Genomic DNA, 20265 nt, shown 5'->3' on the forward strand with positions numbered 1-20265 from the left:
GAGAGATGGAGAGAAAATTTGGAACTCAAAATCTAGTGGAAATGAATATTGAAAATTGAAAATAAATTAATTATTTTTTTAATTTTTTTTTAAATTTTAAAAAAGAATATGCACTCCTTGAGAATAGGAGTATTTTGATTTTTTTTTTCTTTCTATCCCCAGAATTTCACACAGTTAGTGACACGTAGTACATGCTTAATGCGTATGCCTAGTTGGATTGAATTAAATCCTTTCTTGTTCCAACTAGTTCAGCTTTGGTGTTATTATTTTTGGCTCCATTGTTATCATGCTCATTTCTAGTTGAGCAAACTGAGACAAAAAGAAGTTAAGTGTCTTGTTCATGGTCACACAGCTACTGTGACTTTTGCCTGGGGCTGAATTTGAACTCAGGTCTTCATGACTCTGGGACCAACATTCTAATTACTGTACTGGCTGCTATAGAAAATAAAAACCACTATCTTACATTAAAATATTTGAAAAGAATATGTATAACCTGAAGACCAGCACCAAATATATGGACTCCAAAGATATAGACAATTGGAATGACCCTCAAAGAAGGAAATATTAAAAAGAGATGACAAACAAGTGAGAGTTTAAAACTAGCAATGGGAAATAAGCAATATGCTGACCCTTCTAGGCCTGATGAGTAAAGAGAATAAGGAACATGCTGCTGTGTACTGGTGGCCAATAAGGGGATGTCTTCCAGGAGGGCAAGTTTTGATGAGAAAAAAAGCACTAATTTTAACAAAAGAGGTTGAGATGAATAAGAGAGTAAGAAATCTTAGATAAACATAAGTTTGTTAGGAAATGAAATGAGGATTCCAGAGGACCAAGTTGAAGGGGAGAACAGAGAAGGCTCAGGATTGGGACTAACCTAGATAAGGATGACAGTATGAGTACTGGTAACAGGCTATTTATTGCCTCAGTGGTAGTAGAATGTGGGAATGAGGGATGCATCAGAAGTGTCCACAGAAATTTAGAGCGAACTATTGGAATCAGAAAATTGAGAAGCAGTAAAATATACCAATATATCTATCCTGAGTCCACTCCCATCTCAGGTAATGAATGACTGCTACTCTTAGGCAGAAAGGCTTTATACGGCCACCTTTGAAATAGGATTTTCCAGGTTTTGAATTTTTTTATGTTTCTTGGTTCAAACCCATGTGGTTTCCAACAAGAATTTTCACAACTGGAATCCCTTATTTAGGTTGTCTTATGAGAAAAATGTGAGGTGAAAAATGATGATGATGATGATGATAAATAACATTTATTTAACAATGTAAGGTATGAAAAAAAAAGCTTTACTTATTTCAATCCTCACAGCAACCCTGTGAGATAGGTGCTATTGTTTTCCCAGTTATCCAATAAAGAAATTGAATCTGAGAGGTTAATTGACTTAACTAGTATCGCACAGCTAGTAAGTGTATAAAGCAAGATTTAAACTCTGATTTACTGATGTCATGTCTAGGAGGATATTGAGTTATATCAAGAAAGAGGACTCAGGAATGAGGCCAGGCAATATATACAGAGCAGCATTGCTCCCAAATATTTCTTCCTTGACTGGAGGATGGGGGATATTTACCAATTTACAAAGAAGGGCAACTTGAGAGGTAAGAATCATGCTAACTGACTAGATCAATTTAGTAAGATGAAGATAGGATATCCCCTAAAGTGAAGGAAGCTAAACTGAATTAATTTTGATTCCCTAAACTTAAATGATCTTTGGTATGATAAAACTGGTCCCCCAAAAAGGGTCACATTAATCAAGAATATGCTCATAATTTTCTCAACCCCTGGCATCCTGTTTAGTGGATGAGATTATATGATCTCCCCCATCAGTTTTATTTTAGGGAAAATGTTTTCTGTACTATTTGGTCCAAATGAGGTAATTTTGATTACTAAATGATGTAAGTTTGCAAACAGCACTTTAGAAATTTTTAAATACTATATAAATGCTAAAGTTTGCTGTCTTTTATTTGTTATTTTTGTTGTTACTTGTTAACGCTTTTGCTGTTTTTTTTTATCTTTTGCCCTTTAGAATCAAAGGCTATTGACAATACCATTCCTATTCAAATATTTTGATTAGTTTGGTAAAACAATGATGATGGTTTCTTATAATTTAATCACAATACATTTAACTTTATCTCGGGAGAGAGTGATTGTTATATATGATTTTTCTTTAAAGATCAACAAAGTTAACCAAACAAGTACTAGTAACAGATCTTTTCTCAAATTAGGTATTTGATGACCAGACAACTCATAATCATAGACAGATGGATTAAAAAAAACACAAATATAAGACATTCTGTTCTTAAAATTATAAGGACAAGGACAAGAAGTATAAAAGCTTGCTTTCATTTAATTCCTTTGGAGTTAGTGAAAAACACTCTAAAAGGACATCTATGACCTGTACATTCCTTGTTGCCTCCTATATTGCCTTTTTTCTCCCCCTTAAAAAAATCCCATTTTCTTCTTAGGTGAGAAGGCAGTGAGGAAGTGTAAAAAGGAAGAGATAGTGATTCTGCTATTTTTCTCATTATCCAAAAGTCACTTAAATTTGACAAATTAATCATAATCACCAACAATGTTCAAGATCCCAGCTGTGATAAAAGTTAAGTGCAAGACTTCAATCAACCAGTCAACAAATATTTATTAAATGTCCACTGTGTACTGAGCAGTAGATTCACTGCAAGAGACACAAAGATGAAAATAAAATAATCTCTGGAGCTTACATTTTATCTTGAGCTTCAGGATGAACACAGGCACCAAACCAATTCCACAGGGACCACATGAAAGATAAAGTGTAGTCATATAAAGATCTATCAGGATATATGGATGTTTAAAGGCACATAAACAAGTCATTATGGAGAATTGCTCATGGAGACTTAGTTATTAAATTTCTAGAGTAAGTTGTTTATTTAATTTATTACATTATTATAAATTTTAATATAATGAATAACATGATAAGAATAACAATAAATTATTTATTAATTTGTATATCAAAACACTAATTCTGTATGTTATCAAATTTTTACATAACTTTTGTTTGCAAATCATGGACCTGGAATTGAATGTAACGTACTTGCAGCCATTGATCTCAGATTCACTGACATGCATAAAATATAGAATTGCTAAATACAAATGTCTTACAAATTCTGCCTAGAACTCCCATACTGACTTCTAAATCTTCTGAGCGAAATTTTCATCTCTTTGTTTCTAAATGTATAGATAGCTGGATTCAAGAGAGGTGTGATGACTAAGTAAAACACAGCAATGAATTTGTCCAGCGATGTTATGTTAAGTGGCCACACATAGATGAAGATGCAGGGTCCAAAGAATAACACTACCACTGTGATATGAGCAGTGCAAGTGGAGAGTGCCTTGGTTGCCCCATCTTTGGAGTAATGGGAGACTGTGAAAAGGATGTACGTATAGGAGATCAGTAACAGAATGAAGCATGTCATAACAAGAATACCACTGTCAGAATTCATCAAGATTCCCAGAGAATAGGAATCAATGCAGGCAAGCTCAATCACCAGTGGGATATCACAGAAAAAGCTGTTCACTACTCTAGGGCCACAGAAAGGCAGCTCCACAATCACAGCAAATTCACTCAAAGAGTGTACAAATCCAATAGCCCATGAGATCATCACAAGACAAATACATTTTCTTTGGCTCATGATGACTGTGTAGTGGAGTGGCTTGCATATGGCTACATAACGGTCATAGGCCATGGCCACGAGCAGCACCATCTCACCCCCTCCAATAAAATGAACAAAGAGGATCTGACACATGCAGCCCCCAAAGGAGATGATTTTATTTTCCTTGAGCAAGTCTGTGATCATCTTTGGAGTAGTGACTGAGGAAAGCCACAAATCAACAAAAGACAGGTTGGCCAACAGGAAGTACGTGGGGGAATGGAGATGGGAGTCAGTGATAACTAAAACCATAATAAAGATATTACCTAAGACAATGGCCACGTAGAGCAGCAATATCAAAAGAAAAAAGAAAATCTGAAGTTCCCATGAATCACAAAGTCCCAGCAGCACAAATTCAGACACTGTAGAATGATTTACTTCAGCCATTCATTCAAGTCTTTACTATACACCTCCAGGAGAAAATGAGAAAAATAATTATTATTAGAAAGTAAAAGAGCTTAATTCTATACCTTCAATGCTCAAACAAACTTTATTCCACATAAATATGTAACCACATCTTATACTCATTTACCTGTCTTGCAATGATATATATGGCGATATGATTTGAGAGATTAGAAGTTTCCAACCTATGTGAGAAGCAAATACCCCAAGGGAAAAGGAACATCTGGTGAAAGGGATATGTTGAACATTTGAAAAAAAAACTATATTATTCTATTGAAATGTTCCAAAAGTAATAGCGTTAACTGAAAAAAAAATTATGGTTGAAGAGGGAATGGTCAAAAGGTGGAGGTAGGCTGGAAAAGGGAAGACTCCTGAAAAATTAAAAAGAGACAGTTGAGGGAAAGCTCATCAAAACTAAGTGAATGAAATCTGGGTAAGAAGCCCTTTTCATAATGAGCAAGAAAATAAATCAAAAAACAATTCCACCAAGGGAAAGATGATCTGATTAATCTCCTACAATAACCAAAGACTCCAACTTGTAATTCAACCAATGAAGTTAAATATTTGGCATAAACTTGGGAAGGAATATCCCATTCTTAATTAAAAAAAACTGTTCCATGAAGCTTTCAGTATATTATTTAAAAAATTATCTCTGTGAATCAGGGTTATTAATCCTGTTCTAAAATCCTAAACAAAAAAGAAATGAGGCTGAACATTAAAAGCAGATATTTCTTTCAAAACTATACCGAGTATAAAACTGTTGGCTAACAAGAAATAAAATCATGGTTCACAGTAATTTATTTAACTGCGTTCTGACAAATGCTTAACAACTATATTAAATTTATGTGCTAATAAAATATTATTTTATTTTATTTTTATTTATTTTGCTTTTATTAATGTTAAGTTTAAATCCACAAAATTTAATTTTATGAATAATTAATATAGTCATTTTCTCTTATTAACCTTATATGTTACAGATTCAATTATTTATTTCCTTTCATATTGAAGAGGGAGTATAGAAGGTTTGCTAAAAGCCAAGAGATACTTTAAAAAGCCAAGAAGACTTAAAAAAAAAAAAAAGAAAAGTTGAGAAATCCCTGAGGTAGATCATGCCTCAAATATCCCACCCATATTTAACATTCAAAATTTTTGTCATTCAAAGTGCAGAACAATAAGGGAAGTCAACCATCAGATTTGGCAAGAAGAGCTACAAAGAGATTCTCATGCAAATAAAAAGTAAATTACTTAATCCAACATCTTAATCAGAGAACTTTAAAATGTAATCTGAGGCTTCAGCATGGTAACTGTTGTATATACTTCTCTGGCTCCTAGTAGGCACTTAATAAACAATCTTTAAGTGATTGATCAAAATAAAGATCCTGACATGAACCTGAAATGTTTTTAATATGCAACTAATCAACAACTTAAATACATCAGTAAATGGAATTCTAAGATTTAATTGACTTAATTCAATAGCAGTTTGATATAAATAGAAAGTTTCAGAAACAAAGGAGTTCAAAACTCCAACTCTATCACTCACAATTTGTGTGACATTGGCTTGCTCCTCAGTTTTCTCAGCTCTAAAATGATTAAGTTAGAATAAACAATCTTAAGTTTATTTCAGATCCAAATCATATGACCTTGTGAGAATATTGTGATCTGTGAGAAAAGGAGAAGCTATGCAGTAAGTGCCCAGTGAAATGGAATAACCTTTTCATTCAAAGGTAGACAGTTTTCAGTACCCTAAGGTCTAATGACTACACATTTTCAGGATAGACAAGCTTGAGAGGTATTAAGGAAATTCACTTAATCTATCAGTGCTTCAGGAAATGCTCTAAGACTATAAACTGAAGGCAAATGCCAGTCTATAAAGTTGTTGAAGAGGGAGCATTTCTATACCAATTAAATCACAGGTGTTCTGAAACAAAAAGGAAAAAAAAAGCTGCCTAAGCATCCACAGAAGATAAATTGAGCTGAATCATGTCTTCCTTAGCTTTTGGAACCCTATATCTTTACTCACCTTTACCTTCAGTGCATCATTATTACCATCACCTCTTTTTCCAAACTTGTCACTAATAGGCAAGTTTTCTTACGGCCTGGGTGATTGAAATTGTTATGAGAAGCACTGGAAAATTATGCCATATCTGTTCATTGAACTATCAATAATATCCTCAGATTTTAAGGATAAAAGGCAATATGATTGAAAATTTTTGCACAATTTCTCAAGATAAAGGGCAGAAAGATTTTTCATCTCCCTCTTATCTATGCTCCTCTCTGGATCTTCAGTCTTTTGCTTAATTGAGATGACTAATTCAAACAATCATTTTCACAGGATTAAAGTAATTCAGTCTGATATTTTTAAAAGATTAACTTTGACTATTATGTGATATTAACTTCTTTCAATTAAGAGAGTTCATTGGTGGGGGTGGAATTTTGAAATTACTAACAGGGAAGTGTTCTTACTTTGAGACCTCAAAACTCACCAAAAACATATTCTCCACTTCATAAAAAGTTGAAGGAATTTTTTAAGTTAAAAATAATGTTGCAAGGTCATGGACCCATTGACATAAATCCCCTGTGAAAAAGAAATTCTTTTGCATTTTTATTTTTTTTTATTATGTGAGGTATAAGAGGTTTTTATAACGGGAAGATTCTGAATCATGGCCTTTTTGAGATGGAAGAAATTAGAGATTTTATAAGGAATCTTAATCCAAATTCTCCAAATACTACTTTTTCAGGCATGGAAATTAAGACCCAGTGAGGTGATGGGATTTGCCCAATATCACATAGAAAGTGATGAGCCTAGGACTCAAATTCAGTTTTCCTATTATTTAACCCAGTGCTCTTTCCACCCAAGTTCATTCTTTTATCCTCAATCATAATTTGCAATACTTCCAACAAGCATGGTCAAAAATTGTCCATGCTGGGGTAGCTAGGTGGTTCAGTGAGGAGAGCATCAGCCCTGGAGTCAGGAAGACCAGAGTTCAAATCCCACCTCAGACACTTGACACACTTACTACCTGAGTGACCTTGGGCAAGTCACTTAACTCTAATTGCCCTGCCTTCCCACATCCAAATTTTTTTTAATTGCCTATGCTTCAGCCATGGGGAAAAAAAAACATATTCTTAGCAAATTAACATAGAAATAGAGTTTAGAGAATCAATGTTTCACTTAAGAAAACTGATTGTTTTCAAGTTGTTTGAGGACTCATAATATTTATGGTTATGAATACTAGTCCATTGTTATTTATTCCTCAAAACAAATCCCTTAGAGGTTTTACTGCTCAGCACTGTAGCCTGGCACACACTAGGCACTTAACAAATGTTTATTGATTAAACGTTGCTAGAATTTCTTGATAGTATTTCGAACTATATTTCCAATAATCAAGCTACAAAAATATTAAATTCCATATTACTACTGAACATTGAAATATTGAAAATAATTGGAAATATTGAAGGAATATTTACATCCATGCCACTAAGTTTCTCTTCAACTATTCCCCCTTAATCTCGGCTGGCTTTATGAATATTCATACATGTGGATGAGTAAAATTTTGTTGTTTTGTTTTGTTTTGTACTGATTCTAAGACAGAAGAAATGGAGAGATCAGAAAGAAAACAAGAAATAACTGGATGGGAATTTTTTTTCCTTTAATTTATACAGCACTTTCCAGGTACAGAGGATTAAGTCAAACTAAAAAAATATATTTTATTTTATTTTTTAAATACATTTTTCTAATTGATGGAATAAAACAAGCATTTCCATATGATTTTTTTAAAAGATGATTGCACATGGAACTGCAAATCTGTTATGTACAATTTGTTTTTCCTTTTGAAATAATGTAGTAAATTTATCATTTAGATTTCTTTCTTTTTTCATTTTTTCTTGCACCACCCCATACACAGGCAGAGACACACGCACACACACACACACACTCACACACACACACACACACACACATGGACATGCACACATGCACACACAAACACACTCACATGCATACTAGAGAGGGGCTACCATTAGGAAGGATTTATTAAGAACTGGGAGATAATATGGTAGGCTGGAATGGGGGTAAAGCTGGTCACAGTTCTAGTCCTGACTCTCTTACTAAATGATTATATTACACTTAGCAGCTCTTGGCTTAAATTCTTTCATTTATAATATAGGGGTGGAGATAAAAAGGAAATAGCAAAAATAAGGACTTCTAGCTCCAAAAATCTATGAACTAATGTTGTATTTTCAAAAATGCTAGGTCCTGTTGGGGAACCCAAAATAAATTTTCTCTCAAAGAGATCAATAATTTCCTCCCCATCTCTTTCATTGCTTTCTTTAAAATGGGATTTGTTAAAAATCTAATGAGGAAAATTGTAAGACTTATCTGCCTCCTTAATACTGGAGAGACTGGGTAAGTCACACTGAAGAGAGATGAGCCTCTTTGTGCTACCTGGCATGAAAAATTTTAGAATTCTATGAATACAAGCAAATCTATCCATCTTCCACGACCTCAGAAAATGTGGAAACTTTGGAAAGAGCAAAGTCAAAAAAGCAAAGAAAAGGAAAAATTAAGTAAGATTGTCCTGTCTTTTCTAAGATTTTCTTTTTGTACCATTTTGTACCATTTCATATGCACAATATTCTAAAACTCTGTCCTATGCCCCTGGTAAGACAGAAAGAGAGAAGAAAGATAACCATAGAGATAGAAAATAACAGAAATGACTTACTATATGCAGTCTCTCAGCCAGTGATTTCTCATTTGCTTACAAGTTTGTGGAGAATGATGGGCATCTAGTCTTTCTAGTAGAGATCATTAATTTTTGAATGACCATCATGCTTGGTATTATAGACTATATTATATTCACTTCAGGGAAGTAGTGTAGTCCCAGTGGTAAATTATGGAACTTCCCACATGGTGCTCTGTGCAGAGCAGGACATAAGGTTCATGGAAAAGATTCATCTTCTATAGTCCTCTGAGACTTCTTTATGCCTAAGGCTCCTTAGGTTGAGATTATCATTTGGCAAACCATCTCTCAAAATTAAAGACCAAGAACAACTGAATTTAAACAGAAAGCCCCCAAACAAGGAATGTTTTAAGAAGTTCTTTCCCTGAATATGCATATATATATATATATATACATATATATATGTTTATGTATATATACAAGTGAATGTGTATGTATGTATATATCTATGTGTATATATATATATATACATATATAAAATATATATTGTATACATATGTATATATATACATATATATACATAAAAGAGAGAGAGCAGACACAGAGTGAGTTGAAGATGAAGGGAAGATATCTAAAAGAAATAAAATCAAGTTAAGGGATGAGAGAGGAACATACTGAGAGAGGGAGATAGGGAGAGACAGAATGGGATGGATTATCTTGCATAAAGGTGGCAAGAGGAAGCAGTTCTGTGGGAGGAGGAGAGAGGGCAGGTGAGGGGGGAATGAGTGAACCTTGCTCTCATCAGATTTGGCCTGAGGAGGGAATACCATACATACCCAATTGGGAATCTTACCCCACAGGAAAGAAGAGGGAGGAAGATAAAAAAGGGGTGGGGAGATGATGGAGGGGAGGGCAGATGGGGTTGGAGGTGATCCAAAACAAACACTTTGGAAAGGGGACAGGGTCAAGGGAGAAAATTCAATAAAGGGGGATGGGTTGGGAAGGAGCAAAATATAGTTAGTCTTTCACAACATGAGTATTGTGGAAGGGTTATGCATAATGATACACATGTGGCCTATGTTGAATTGCTTGACTTCTTAGGGAGGGTGGGTGAGAAGGGAAGAGGGGAGAGAATTTGGAACTCAAAATTTTAAAAACAGATGTTCACAAACAAAAAAAAAAGTTTTTGCATGCAACTAGAAAATAAGATACCCAGGCAATGGGGCATAGAAATTTATCTTGCCCTACAAGAAAGGAAGGGAAAAGGGGATGGGAGGGGAATGGGATAATAGAGGGGAGGGCTGACTGGGGAACAGGGCAACCAGAATATATGCCATCTTGGAGTGGGGGGGAGGGGAGAAATGGGGAGAAAATTTGTAATTCAAACTCTTGTGAAAATCAATGCTGAAAACTAAATATGTTAAATAAATAAAAATATTTTTGAATGAGATTGCACCTGGGAGATGCCTTGAAGGAAGACAAAGATTCTAACAAATGGGAGACTCTACAGTTCCTGCCTTTGGCTGGTGAGAATGTTCTTCTATCTCATCAGAAACATCCTCTGATTACCATTCTCCTTCTCTCTGTGGGACCAGATAATGGCAGCCTATATTGTTCCTGGAGTTGAAAAACTGAAAGTGATTGCACATTTTGCTGCTTCTTCTTGCCTATGAGATATTTGCCAAGTGACTTAAACTCTCTGAGCCTCACTTTTCTGATGAGTAAATTAAGAATAATACATCCTGCACTGCCTACTATAATTCACAGTATTTTCATGAGAATCAGCTGAGATAATGCATAGAAATGTGCATAGCAACTAGAAAGGGTTACATCAAGCTATTCCTTTTTAAACTGTTTTTTTTTCATCTTCTTATACTATTGCATTCACTGTTCATATAAAAACAAAATGAAGGACACCAAATTAGGTCTCGCAATTGAATCCTGTTCTAGGATGTAGAAGCGAAATCAAGATATGATGTAGGACAAAAATTACATCTATATCCATATAAATAATAAATCCCATAATATAGTGGCATTATTCCAATTCAGTATATGTTTCCATTGAGCTGGAACAAATTAACATACTTCACATTATAATTTCAAAAGCTGAGATTTGGATATAGAATTCTTTATTCTCACTAATCTGAATCTAGCTTTTGGATATTGAGTATTACAATTGGAGAAAGAAAGACAGTAAGGAGGTCAGACATCTGGTCAGGAAATTACAGGGTTTTGTTTGCTGGCACTAAGGGCAGGAGGCTGTTGTTTTGCCCATACTCAGACCTGATTGAAGAGAAGCACTAGAACATCAGAGTGTGAGGCCTCAATGGAACAAGGACCCTAGTCGCAGTTCCTGGCAAAAAAAAGAGTGCCTGTGTTGACTCAAAGACCAGAACACAGGCTGGGAGAATAGTAAACATATCTCTCCCTAGATTATACCACCATAGAAGAGCTGAAAGCTTACAGACTTCCAGCACTAGGTCTGAAAGTAGCTGCACAAAACCCTTTAAGTTTGGGGCAATGCACCCTCCACCGTGAAAGTAGAATACAACTTGACAAAGAGTTAAAAGTCAAGAAATAGGCTTTATGTAGTTCTATCAAGTGCCAAAGAAGAACAAATGATGGAGAAAAGAAATAGAAAACAACTAATGTAAAGATGGTGAGAATAAGGAAATGAAGAAAACTTCAAAAGCAAATTTCAAAAAGGCAAAATATAAAAACAGTGAGGAAGAAAAAAGAATCAAGACAGTGATGGGGAATAAAGGTGGCAAAAGAGTCCAAAGAGCAGTGAAGTTATAAACTTAGACTGTTTGTGCCTTCTAGGTTTCCTAATCCATTCACAATCACTAATTAAGCCCTCACCATGTAATGTTCCTTCCAAATCACATAATTAGGAGACAACTCCCAGTGATAAGTAGCTACACTCAGTGCTGGTCTCTAATCTAATCCTAGGCTTAAGGGAGAAGAGAGATAGCAGGTATCCCATTCCCCCACTCCAGATTCTGTGCACTCCTACCCCTAATTAAGGCCTTTTTTATTTCTAATTGGCACTTCTGCAATAGTCTCCTTACTGGTCTACCTGATTCCTTTCTGTAGTCCTTACTATTTAAAATGACATACAATCTTCCTAAGAAGATGCTCTAATCACATCACTCCCCTGTTCAAAGATCTCTAATAGTCCTATACTCCAATACTCATTGAATCAAATTAAAATGCCTTAAATGGGAGAAGCAGAGGACAGGACCAAGACTGTGACCTTCAAAGGTTCTGTCTTTGAATCTTTGTATCAATATCAATATCGTAATGACTTCAGCATTTTTGTGGGTTGGAGGGGGCAGGTGGAAAAGGAGCTGTGATTTTTCTAGATTGGAAACTACTTACAATGATGTAGTTTGGCTAATATGTACCAGAGGCAGGAGTTAGTAGTATCTGGAACATAGTAGGTGTCTTCTAATGCTTGAAGACTCTTATTTACTTGACTGTAACACAGATCTTCATGAGTCCAAGTACATGTTTCTTTCCACTTGATCACACCACTCCTTGACTTATGCATTACAAGTAATCAATGAATACTTGTGGGATTGAATTGAAATCTGCTTAGATCACATATTTAGAAATGAAATAAGCAGAAGCCTGATTGCATGCATGGACAGGATATTTTTAATTTTGTTTTTTTCTTGTTGTTGCTGTTATAGGGTAGGTTTGCACATGGAGGAAAAGGAATCAGTGAAAAAGAGAAGAATTAAAGATTCCAGAAGAAAGCTAATTAATAAATCATTTGGAAATGATGAAGGCAAAAGCAGATAATCTCAAAGACACAGATAGACCAATTAACTAGGGAAGATGCAATCTCCATCACTCTTTCTCTGAGACAATGGGAAAATTAAGGAAAATTGGAGAAAAGATGGTCAAATACTGAGCTGGTAAAAAAGTGTGGTGAGAGTTACATGGTGGAAGAAAAGGAGGCTCTTAGTAGATGGTCTCAGGAAGGGAGTCAAAAAGTGAAAGACAAAAGAAAATAAGATGGGAGGGAAGGGGAGAATACTTAAATTACCAAAGAAAACTCAAAGACCCTGAATATAAACATGTAAATTGAGAGAAAAAAAATGAAAAACAGAAGGAAAACAAAGGAGGTAGATTAAATCATTGCTATATAAAAATAAATTCAGAAGGTAAGAGTAAGTTTTTGAGGAAAGACAATCAACTAGGTTTTGGAAATGTGGACTTCTGAAATATTAACGGAATATAGAAGGAGAGATGTACTGCTAGGGAGCTGGAGATTCGTATATATGGTTCATAAGTGAAATGAGTACTGGAGGTATATGTTCAGAACCCATCTCCATCAAGATGGCAGTTTAAGTTTTGAGACTAAATGAGTTGCTAAATTAAAGAATTTAGAATAAAGATATGTAAGAGCTAAGGACAGATACTTGAGGAACACTTCCATTAAAAAGTCAAGAATAGGGGCAGCTAGGTGGCAAAGTGAGTAGAGCACCGGCCCTCAAGTCAGGAGGACCTGAGTTCAAATGTGACCTCAGACACTTGACACACTTGCTAGCTGTGTGACCTTGGTCAAGTCACTTAACCCCAATTGCCCATCCTTCCCCCATGGAAAAAAAGAAACAAAAAAAAAAAACAAACAAAACAGAAAAATAAAATAAAAATTCATGAATATTACAATTCTTCTAGAGAACAATTGAGAGAACAGTGGTACATGCTCAATTGTGAGGAATTTAAGCACAAAGTTGTTATGTGTAAATATAGTATTTGCAGCTTTTTTAAAAAACAACTTTTTTTTGATTTCTTCTGTTTCTTACATGATCATAGTTATCCTATGTATCTCTCCACCTCCCTCTTCCATAGAGCCATGATATATATATATATATATATGTATATATATATATATATATATATACACACACACACACACACACACACATATATATATATATATACACACATATATATATATATAAAACAGTATTTTTAAAAAGAAAAAAAATTATTAAGACTGATCATTGATAAATTGAACAAGTCCAAAATTTTTACAAAGTGGAACATTTGGAGAAATGCAGACTCCATGAAGGGGTGCATTTGTTGTTCCCCCTCATATCTCTTCTTATAATTTTGTCACAATCACTTTTGATTTTTTTTTATTTTTTGCTTGTTCTTTTTCACTTACATTTTTGTAACTATGTATAGATTTTTTTGCCTCTTATTTTTTGGTACTTCACTGCATATCAGTTCACATAGATTTGTCCATGTTCCCTCTATCCATCACATTCATCATAAGCCAATATAGTAGAAGAGATGTGTTAAGTATGTAGCCAGCCTTAATATTTCACCAGAACCCCATTAAATGGGGATACCTTCGCCCCTGATGACCTAAGTGAGCAATTTTAGCTATGTAAGCTTAAAACTGCATTAAGACTTTCAGGACACTTGTATTAGTTCATTTAATCCTCACAATAACTATATAAGGTAGGTGCTATATACATTTTACAACGGAGGAAACTCAGGCTAATTAAAGCTAAGTGATGTGCTCAGAATCATACCTGTCCAAGCTGTCAGAACCATAGTGTCCAATGGATGATTCAAACCCAGTTCTTTCTGATTCCAAGTTCTGCACTCTATCCACTGTATTACAATGCCTCTCTACTAGCTATGCACTCAAAAAAAAGTGGAATAAAATTTAAAATCTCAGGAAAAAAAAGTTTCTTAACCATTCCTGCTCAGTCTATCTCCTGAAACCTTTCAGAGCCATGTGTTTAATTTCATCTATAGCTACAGTCAGCCCTTTAACAAACTCAGTTGACACTAATTAACATCACATCTTAACCAAATCTCACTGTCTGCTGACTATATACTTTTGACTAATGACAAATTCTATTCAGTAGACAGACCAAGTAGATTGATGCTTCAATTTAACAGAAATTTATTAAATACCTCCTATGCAAGAAAATGGGGACATAGATCTAAAGGAAGTAGTTCCCCTTGTCAGGAAGCTTAAAATCTCTGGGAAGAGTGTAATATGTAAACAGAAAAATATACTTGAAGCTAATATAAAGAGATTATGAATTGAAAGGGAGAAGTTATCTGAGATGTCATCTAATTTAACCCTCTCATATTATAGGTAAGTCTGAAGATGTTAACTTGCCCAGGGTCACACAGGTAATAAGAAACAGGAAAAAGTTCAACCTGAGTCTTCTGATTCCAAATCCTGTGTTCTTGCACCAAGAAATTAAATGTCATCAGCAAACCATGCATAGGAAGTAGAATTTCCACCTTTTGAAATCTAATGGGTTACTAAGATCAGCAAAATTAGGAAGGTAGACACAATCTTGGGGTGGGGGGTGGGGAGGATCTCATATAAGATCTTTGTAAAAAGGAGGTTGAAATATGGGCCAAATATACATCCACTTAAATAGATATTGTGTTGACTAAACTACATTGCTTGAAAGTCTCTGATCCTGTCTTATTTGACATTTTTATCAATGATTTCTATAAAAATAAGAAAGTGTGTTTATGCACTAATTGTCTGATATATACTTTGGGAGGAATTTTCCCTGTACTAGAGAAACAGGAATGATAGGCACCTGAAAAAAAAAGAAAAATGTACAAAATTAGCAATATGAAATTTACTAAAGATAAATCTACAAACAAGAAGTGCTGTATTTGAGAATTTGTGTTTTTTATGAACTGAACAGATAGAAGTTGAGGGTCGTAATAGTAGCATATGTGAAATAATTTTTACATTTTAGTTAACTACAAATCAGTATGTCAACAGTTTCACAAAGTTCTCAGAAAAGTAATGGCGTATTTGAGTGCATTAACTGTCTAACTGGCAAGAGAAGAGACACATTAAATAATACTGAATTTTTACTAGTCTGACCCCACCTCAAGTACTATGTACATTCTTGACATGATATTTTATAAGAAGGACATTCATAAACTGGAGCACTTTAATAGAAGGATGAATAGATAAGAAAGGAGGCTAAAAAGTTAGGCTTGGAATTGAAAGGATTTGAGTTCAAATACTGCCCCAGACACTCATATACGATTTTGAACAAGGCACTAATTTTTTTGAGCCTCAGTTACCACTAAAAACATAGGAAAATAATAAGCCTTAATCACCAGGCTGTTATGATGATCAAATGAGATATAATATGTAAAATACTTTTCTGACCTTAAAACACCATATGAATAAGAACCATTATTAGGTGAGGAGTTTGCAAATCATTTTAAATGAAGAACATTCAAAAAATTAGAAGTGTCTAGACAGGAGAAAAGACATGAGAGAAGAAGAAATGCTAGTTGTCTAAAAGGTTGTTGTGGAGAAAAGGTATTTCATGTACACTATGTTGCTGCAGAAGGCAGAACTGTCATTGACATTTACAAGTTACTGGGAACAGGGGCAGATTTTAGTTGAACATAGAGGAAAATAGATGGGTTACAGTGTGCATAAAACAGAATCCAGGATATGGCACTATTCTCAATCTTCAAAGCTATAATTTAAAATTTTCACTGATGGAAAGCTCATTACCTTATATGGTACCACACCTGGTTTTGGTTTTGTTCGGTTTTTTTTGGAAGTTCCCTTTTTCTTACCCATTATAACACATTCATATACTTATTTAATTTTATGCATATAAAGAAATCAAAATGGCTTACATGTTTTCCAATATTTAGAGTTGTCAGATAATAGCTGGAATTGTCTTTTGAAGTAATGGACTTTCCTTCAATGTAAGTGGTTAATCCAGAATTGCACCATTTTCAATGCTGGTAACAGGTCCTTCATCAGGCTCTATGTATAAGGCAAGTGATCATTACTGTTTTATGACAGATTGAAAGACAAAACCGAAGAAATTTATAGCATTTCACAAAAATTCCATTTTTGCAAAGTGACAGTGTGTATTGAAATGTACAGAACACAGTAATTTGAGTGCATAGTATGAAGGACAGTTTATTTTTCCTTAGTATAGGTTAAATTTTACTGTAATAGATCAAAAAAGGGATAATTCTCAATTTTGGGGTTTGATTCTAGTCTTGGCATGCAGTCTGAAGTATAAGTCTTCCAAAGAGATATTAATCGGGAAAAGTCATCAATTTAGAAACAGACTGGATTTCTTATGAAATCATATGATTGTAGAGTTATAAGAGACTTTAAAAATCACCTAAGGATTAACAGGCAGAAACACTGAAGAATACAATGCCCTTATTAGGATTTAGTGAAGTATCTTCTTTACATAACAATTAAATGTAATGAAGAGAAAGATTCATGTCTCTTTTCTACAGCCCTTTGAAGAGAGAAAAACATATTGTGATTGACAGAACATTTCTACTCTAAAAAATAGAATCACAGCCTCTTCAAATAAAGGTAAATAGTCCCTGACCTTGCAGAACAGCCTACAAGTCAAACCAAAATGAACATCTCTCTTCATAAAAATATATTTTCACACAAAGATTTTAATAAGTTGGCCCAGAAGCTTTAATGCAGTTATCAGTTTTGTTTTAAGCTTTGCTTAAAACTCATTAAGACTTTCTGGACACTCTGTACATTCAAAAAGCAAAAAACAATAATAAACATAAAGTTTCGCCACAATTTTTTACAGAAGGAAGGAAAAACCACAAGATATTTATTCAAGCCAACGTAGAAGTGTCAGTAACATGTTTTAACACAATGAGGTATTGTTGGAATCACCTTGAGGAGCATTGGAATAGAGCATATTATTCACATGGCTCTAGGATTAATGTACTAATGCTGATATCCACATGTTATATGGTGGCTGCAGCGAAACTGAAGCATATTCACCATATATTAACAAGCATCTTAGGAAATATTCTTAAAATTCATCAACTGGGTGCTCAGTCTCTTGATTGCCACCTTCATGTCTTTGTTCCTGAATGCATAGATGGATGGATTTAAGACAGGGGTAATAATAAAATCAAAAATGGCAAGAAACTTATCCATGGGCATTGTAGGGAATGGCCACACATAGACAAAGATGCATGGGCCAAAGAAGAGGACCACCACACTAATGTGAGCTGACAGAGTAGACAGAGCCTTGGACAATCCACTAGAAGAGTGTTTTTGAACAGTGACCAAAATGTAAATGTAGGAGATAAATAAAAGAAATACGGTGCCAATGGTGATGAAACCACTGTTGGCAGTGACAATGAACTCCAACTTATAAGTGTTTATACAAGCCAATTTGATGAACCGAGGAAGGTCACAATAAAAACTGTCAACTTTGTTAGGGCCACAAAAAGGCAGATTTACCACAAAAGCCAACTGGGTCAGTGAGTGTATGAGGCCAATGATCCAAGCAGACATCTGGAGAAAAATACATGTTCTTGGGTTCATAATACTCAGATAGTGGAGAGGCTTACATATGGCAATATATCTGTCAAAGGCCATAGAAATTAGTAACACCATCTCAGTTCCTCCCATGAAATGAATGAAGAATATCTGGGTGATACATCCTTGGAATGATATGATTTTGTGCTCATAGAAAAGGTCAGAAATCATCTTTGGAACTACCACAGTGGAAAAACGCATGTCAATAAAAGAGAGATTAGCCAATAGAAAATACATAGGAGACTGTAGCTGAGGGTCAGAAGTCACTATGAGTACAATGAGGAGGTTTCCCAACACAATGGCAACATAGAAGATGGAGGAGAAAACCAGAAGGAGATGCTGCATTGTCCAAGAGCTAAAGATTCCCATAAACTCAAACTCTGACACCACTGAGTAATTCACTTCATTCATCAGACTGACTGTTATGGTACCTGGAAGGAAGAAAATGAAGAAGAAATCATCGCAGTTGTATTACAAGAGTATTCAATATTAAAATTCTAATATTCCTTACAGTATATGAAGTTGAGGAGGCAGAATCAAGATGATGGAGTAATGGGAAAAAATACAGTGAGCTGTCCCCCAAAACTCATCCAAACAGATCTAGAAAAGGCAATAATTAAATTCTGATGTGAGAAATCCAAGAAAAAAGTTACAGTGGAGCTTTTTTTTTGCTAATGTTGCTACAGTGAAACCGAGGAAGGTGAACAATGGCTATGTTAGCCAGGAGTGCTTAGCACAGAACACATCAAAGCAGAGAGAGCCTTTATACCTGAGGAAAAAGAGATGTCATATCCATACTGTGACCCCCAGACTCATTTCAAGGCATTAGAAAGGTAAGAGATGCCAACTGGTAGCTTTGTAGCCCACTATGTCATGACGGTCCCAGATTTAGGGGAAAATGAGTAGGAAATGTACAACTACAGGTGGAGGTAGTTCCTTAATAAGGTGCTTTGGGTTACGTAATTACTAAAAGAGAAAAAAAGCTACAAAGCAAGTAACAACAATGTGGTTCAGATCCCAGGAATACAGAACAGTCTGTTTCAGCAACTAGCCCAGCCTACAGAGTAAGAACCAAAATGAAAATAACAGAACATACACGAGCTTATATTCTAAGGAAAGTTGGGGATTCAGTGAATGGAGAGAAGGTGCCAGTACTGACAGATTTTGTGAAAGTAGGTTTAACAAGATGTAGAATTTAAGTGGACATTAGACTTGAATGACAGGGAAATATTAAAGATGTCTGTAAAACTGCAAACCTAGGTGCCTGAAAGGATAGTGTTGCCATCAATAGAAATACTTAAATAACTCATTATTCACTTTTTATTGTAATCTCTCCTCTTGGTGGGTATTTATTAAGATCCTAGTGAGTGTATGGCATCCTGGTTCTCCTAAACTCCACATTCTCCTCAATTGCATCTACAATCTTGTTTGTAAAGCAAGTCAACAAAATAAATTTAATATTACTTATTAAAGACGTTAGAAAAATGGCTTCAAAATAAGAAGTGTATAGTGAAGTGGTTTAAAGTCCAATAGTTCTGACTCCAAGACACCAATGACCTTTAAAACCATCTTGTAAATAAATGACCCCTCTTGCCAAAACAATAGTACTGTATTAGCAGTTGTTAGACATCACTACCTATATCTCTTATAGGCCTCCCAAACTCAACATGAACAAAAGAGAACTCTTATCTCTCCAAAATCCATTCTTTCTGCATGCTTTCCTATTTGTGTTGATGATACCACCATCCTTCAGGTTGCCAAATAGGAACTTTGAAGGAAGCCTTGATGTTCCTTCCCCCTCAACCCCTATGCTCAATCATTTATCAGATCATGCCATTCTACCTCCACAAAATCTCTTGCAGTGGTATATCCACTCATATAACCCCTCAGTTGGTTCAGGTCTTAATTACCTCCTTGCTGTACTGTAGAAATAGTTTCCGAATTTGCCTCTCTGCCTCCAATTCCTCCCACTCTAATTAATCCACATTCCATACAACTGCTAAGTCACTATAGGCAAAAATGCATCTTAACTATCCTTGTGGCTTTCTAATGCTCTAAATTAATATTCATTAGAGAAATGTAAATTAAAACAACCCTGAAGTATCAATTCATACCTATAGGATTGGCT

General features: G+C 34.9%; 2 protein-coding genes across 2 annotated transcripts; both read right to left on the reverse strand.

Annotated features, from left to right (window-relative positions):
- Positions 1-3146: 3146 nt before the first annotated feature.
- On the reverse strand, positions 3147-4620 carry LOC118829153 (olfactory receptor 4F4-like). The gene has a single exon (XM_036736120.1). It carries the CDS (start codon positions 4083-4085, stop codon positions 3147-3149), a length of 939 nt encoding a protein of 312 aa, XP_036592015.1. The 5' UTR covers positions 4086-4620.
- A 12989-nt stretch (positions 4621-17609) lies between these two features.
- LOC118828881 (olfactory receptor 4F6-like) lies at positions 17610-18554 on the reverse strand. Its single transcript, XM_036735766.1, has one exon. The coding sequence runs from the start codon at positions 18546-18548 to the stop codon at positions 17610-17612; it is 939 nt and encodes a 312-aa protein (XP_036591661.1). The 5' UTR covers positions 18549-18554.
- Positions 18555-20265: the final 1711 nt, after the last annotated feature.

The sequence above is a fragment of the Trichosurus vulpecula genome, chromosome 8 (assembly GCF_011100635.1).
Source record: "Trichosurus vulpecula isolate mTriVul1 chromosome 8, mTriVul1.pri, whole genome shotgun sequence".
In the NCBI taxonomy this organism is placed as follows: Eukaryota; Metazoa; Chordata; class Mammalia; order Diprotodontia; family Phalangeridae; genus Trichosurus; species Trichosurus vulpecula.

Coding starts and splice junctions, on each gene's coding strand:
- LOC118829153 (XM_036736120.1), bottom strand. CDS start 4,085: ATGGCTGAAGTAAATCATTCTACAGTGTCTGAATTTGTGCTGCTGGGA.
- LOC118828881 (XM_036735766.1), bottom strand. CDS start 18,548: ATGAATGAAGTGAATTACTCAGTGGTGTCAGAGTTTGAGTTTATGGGA.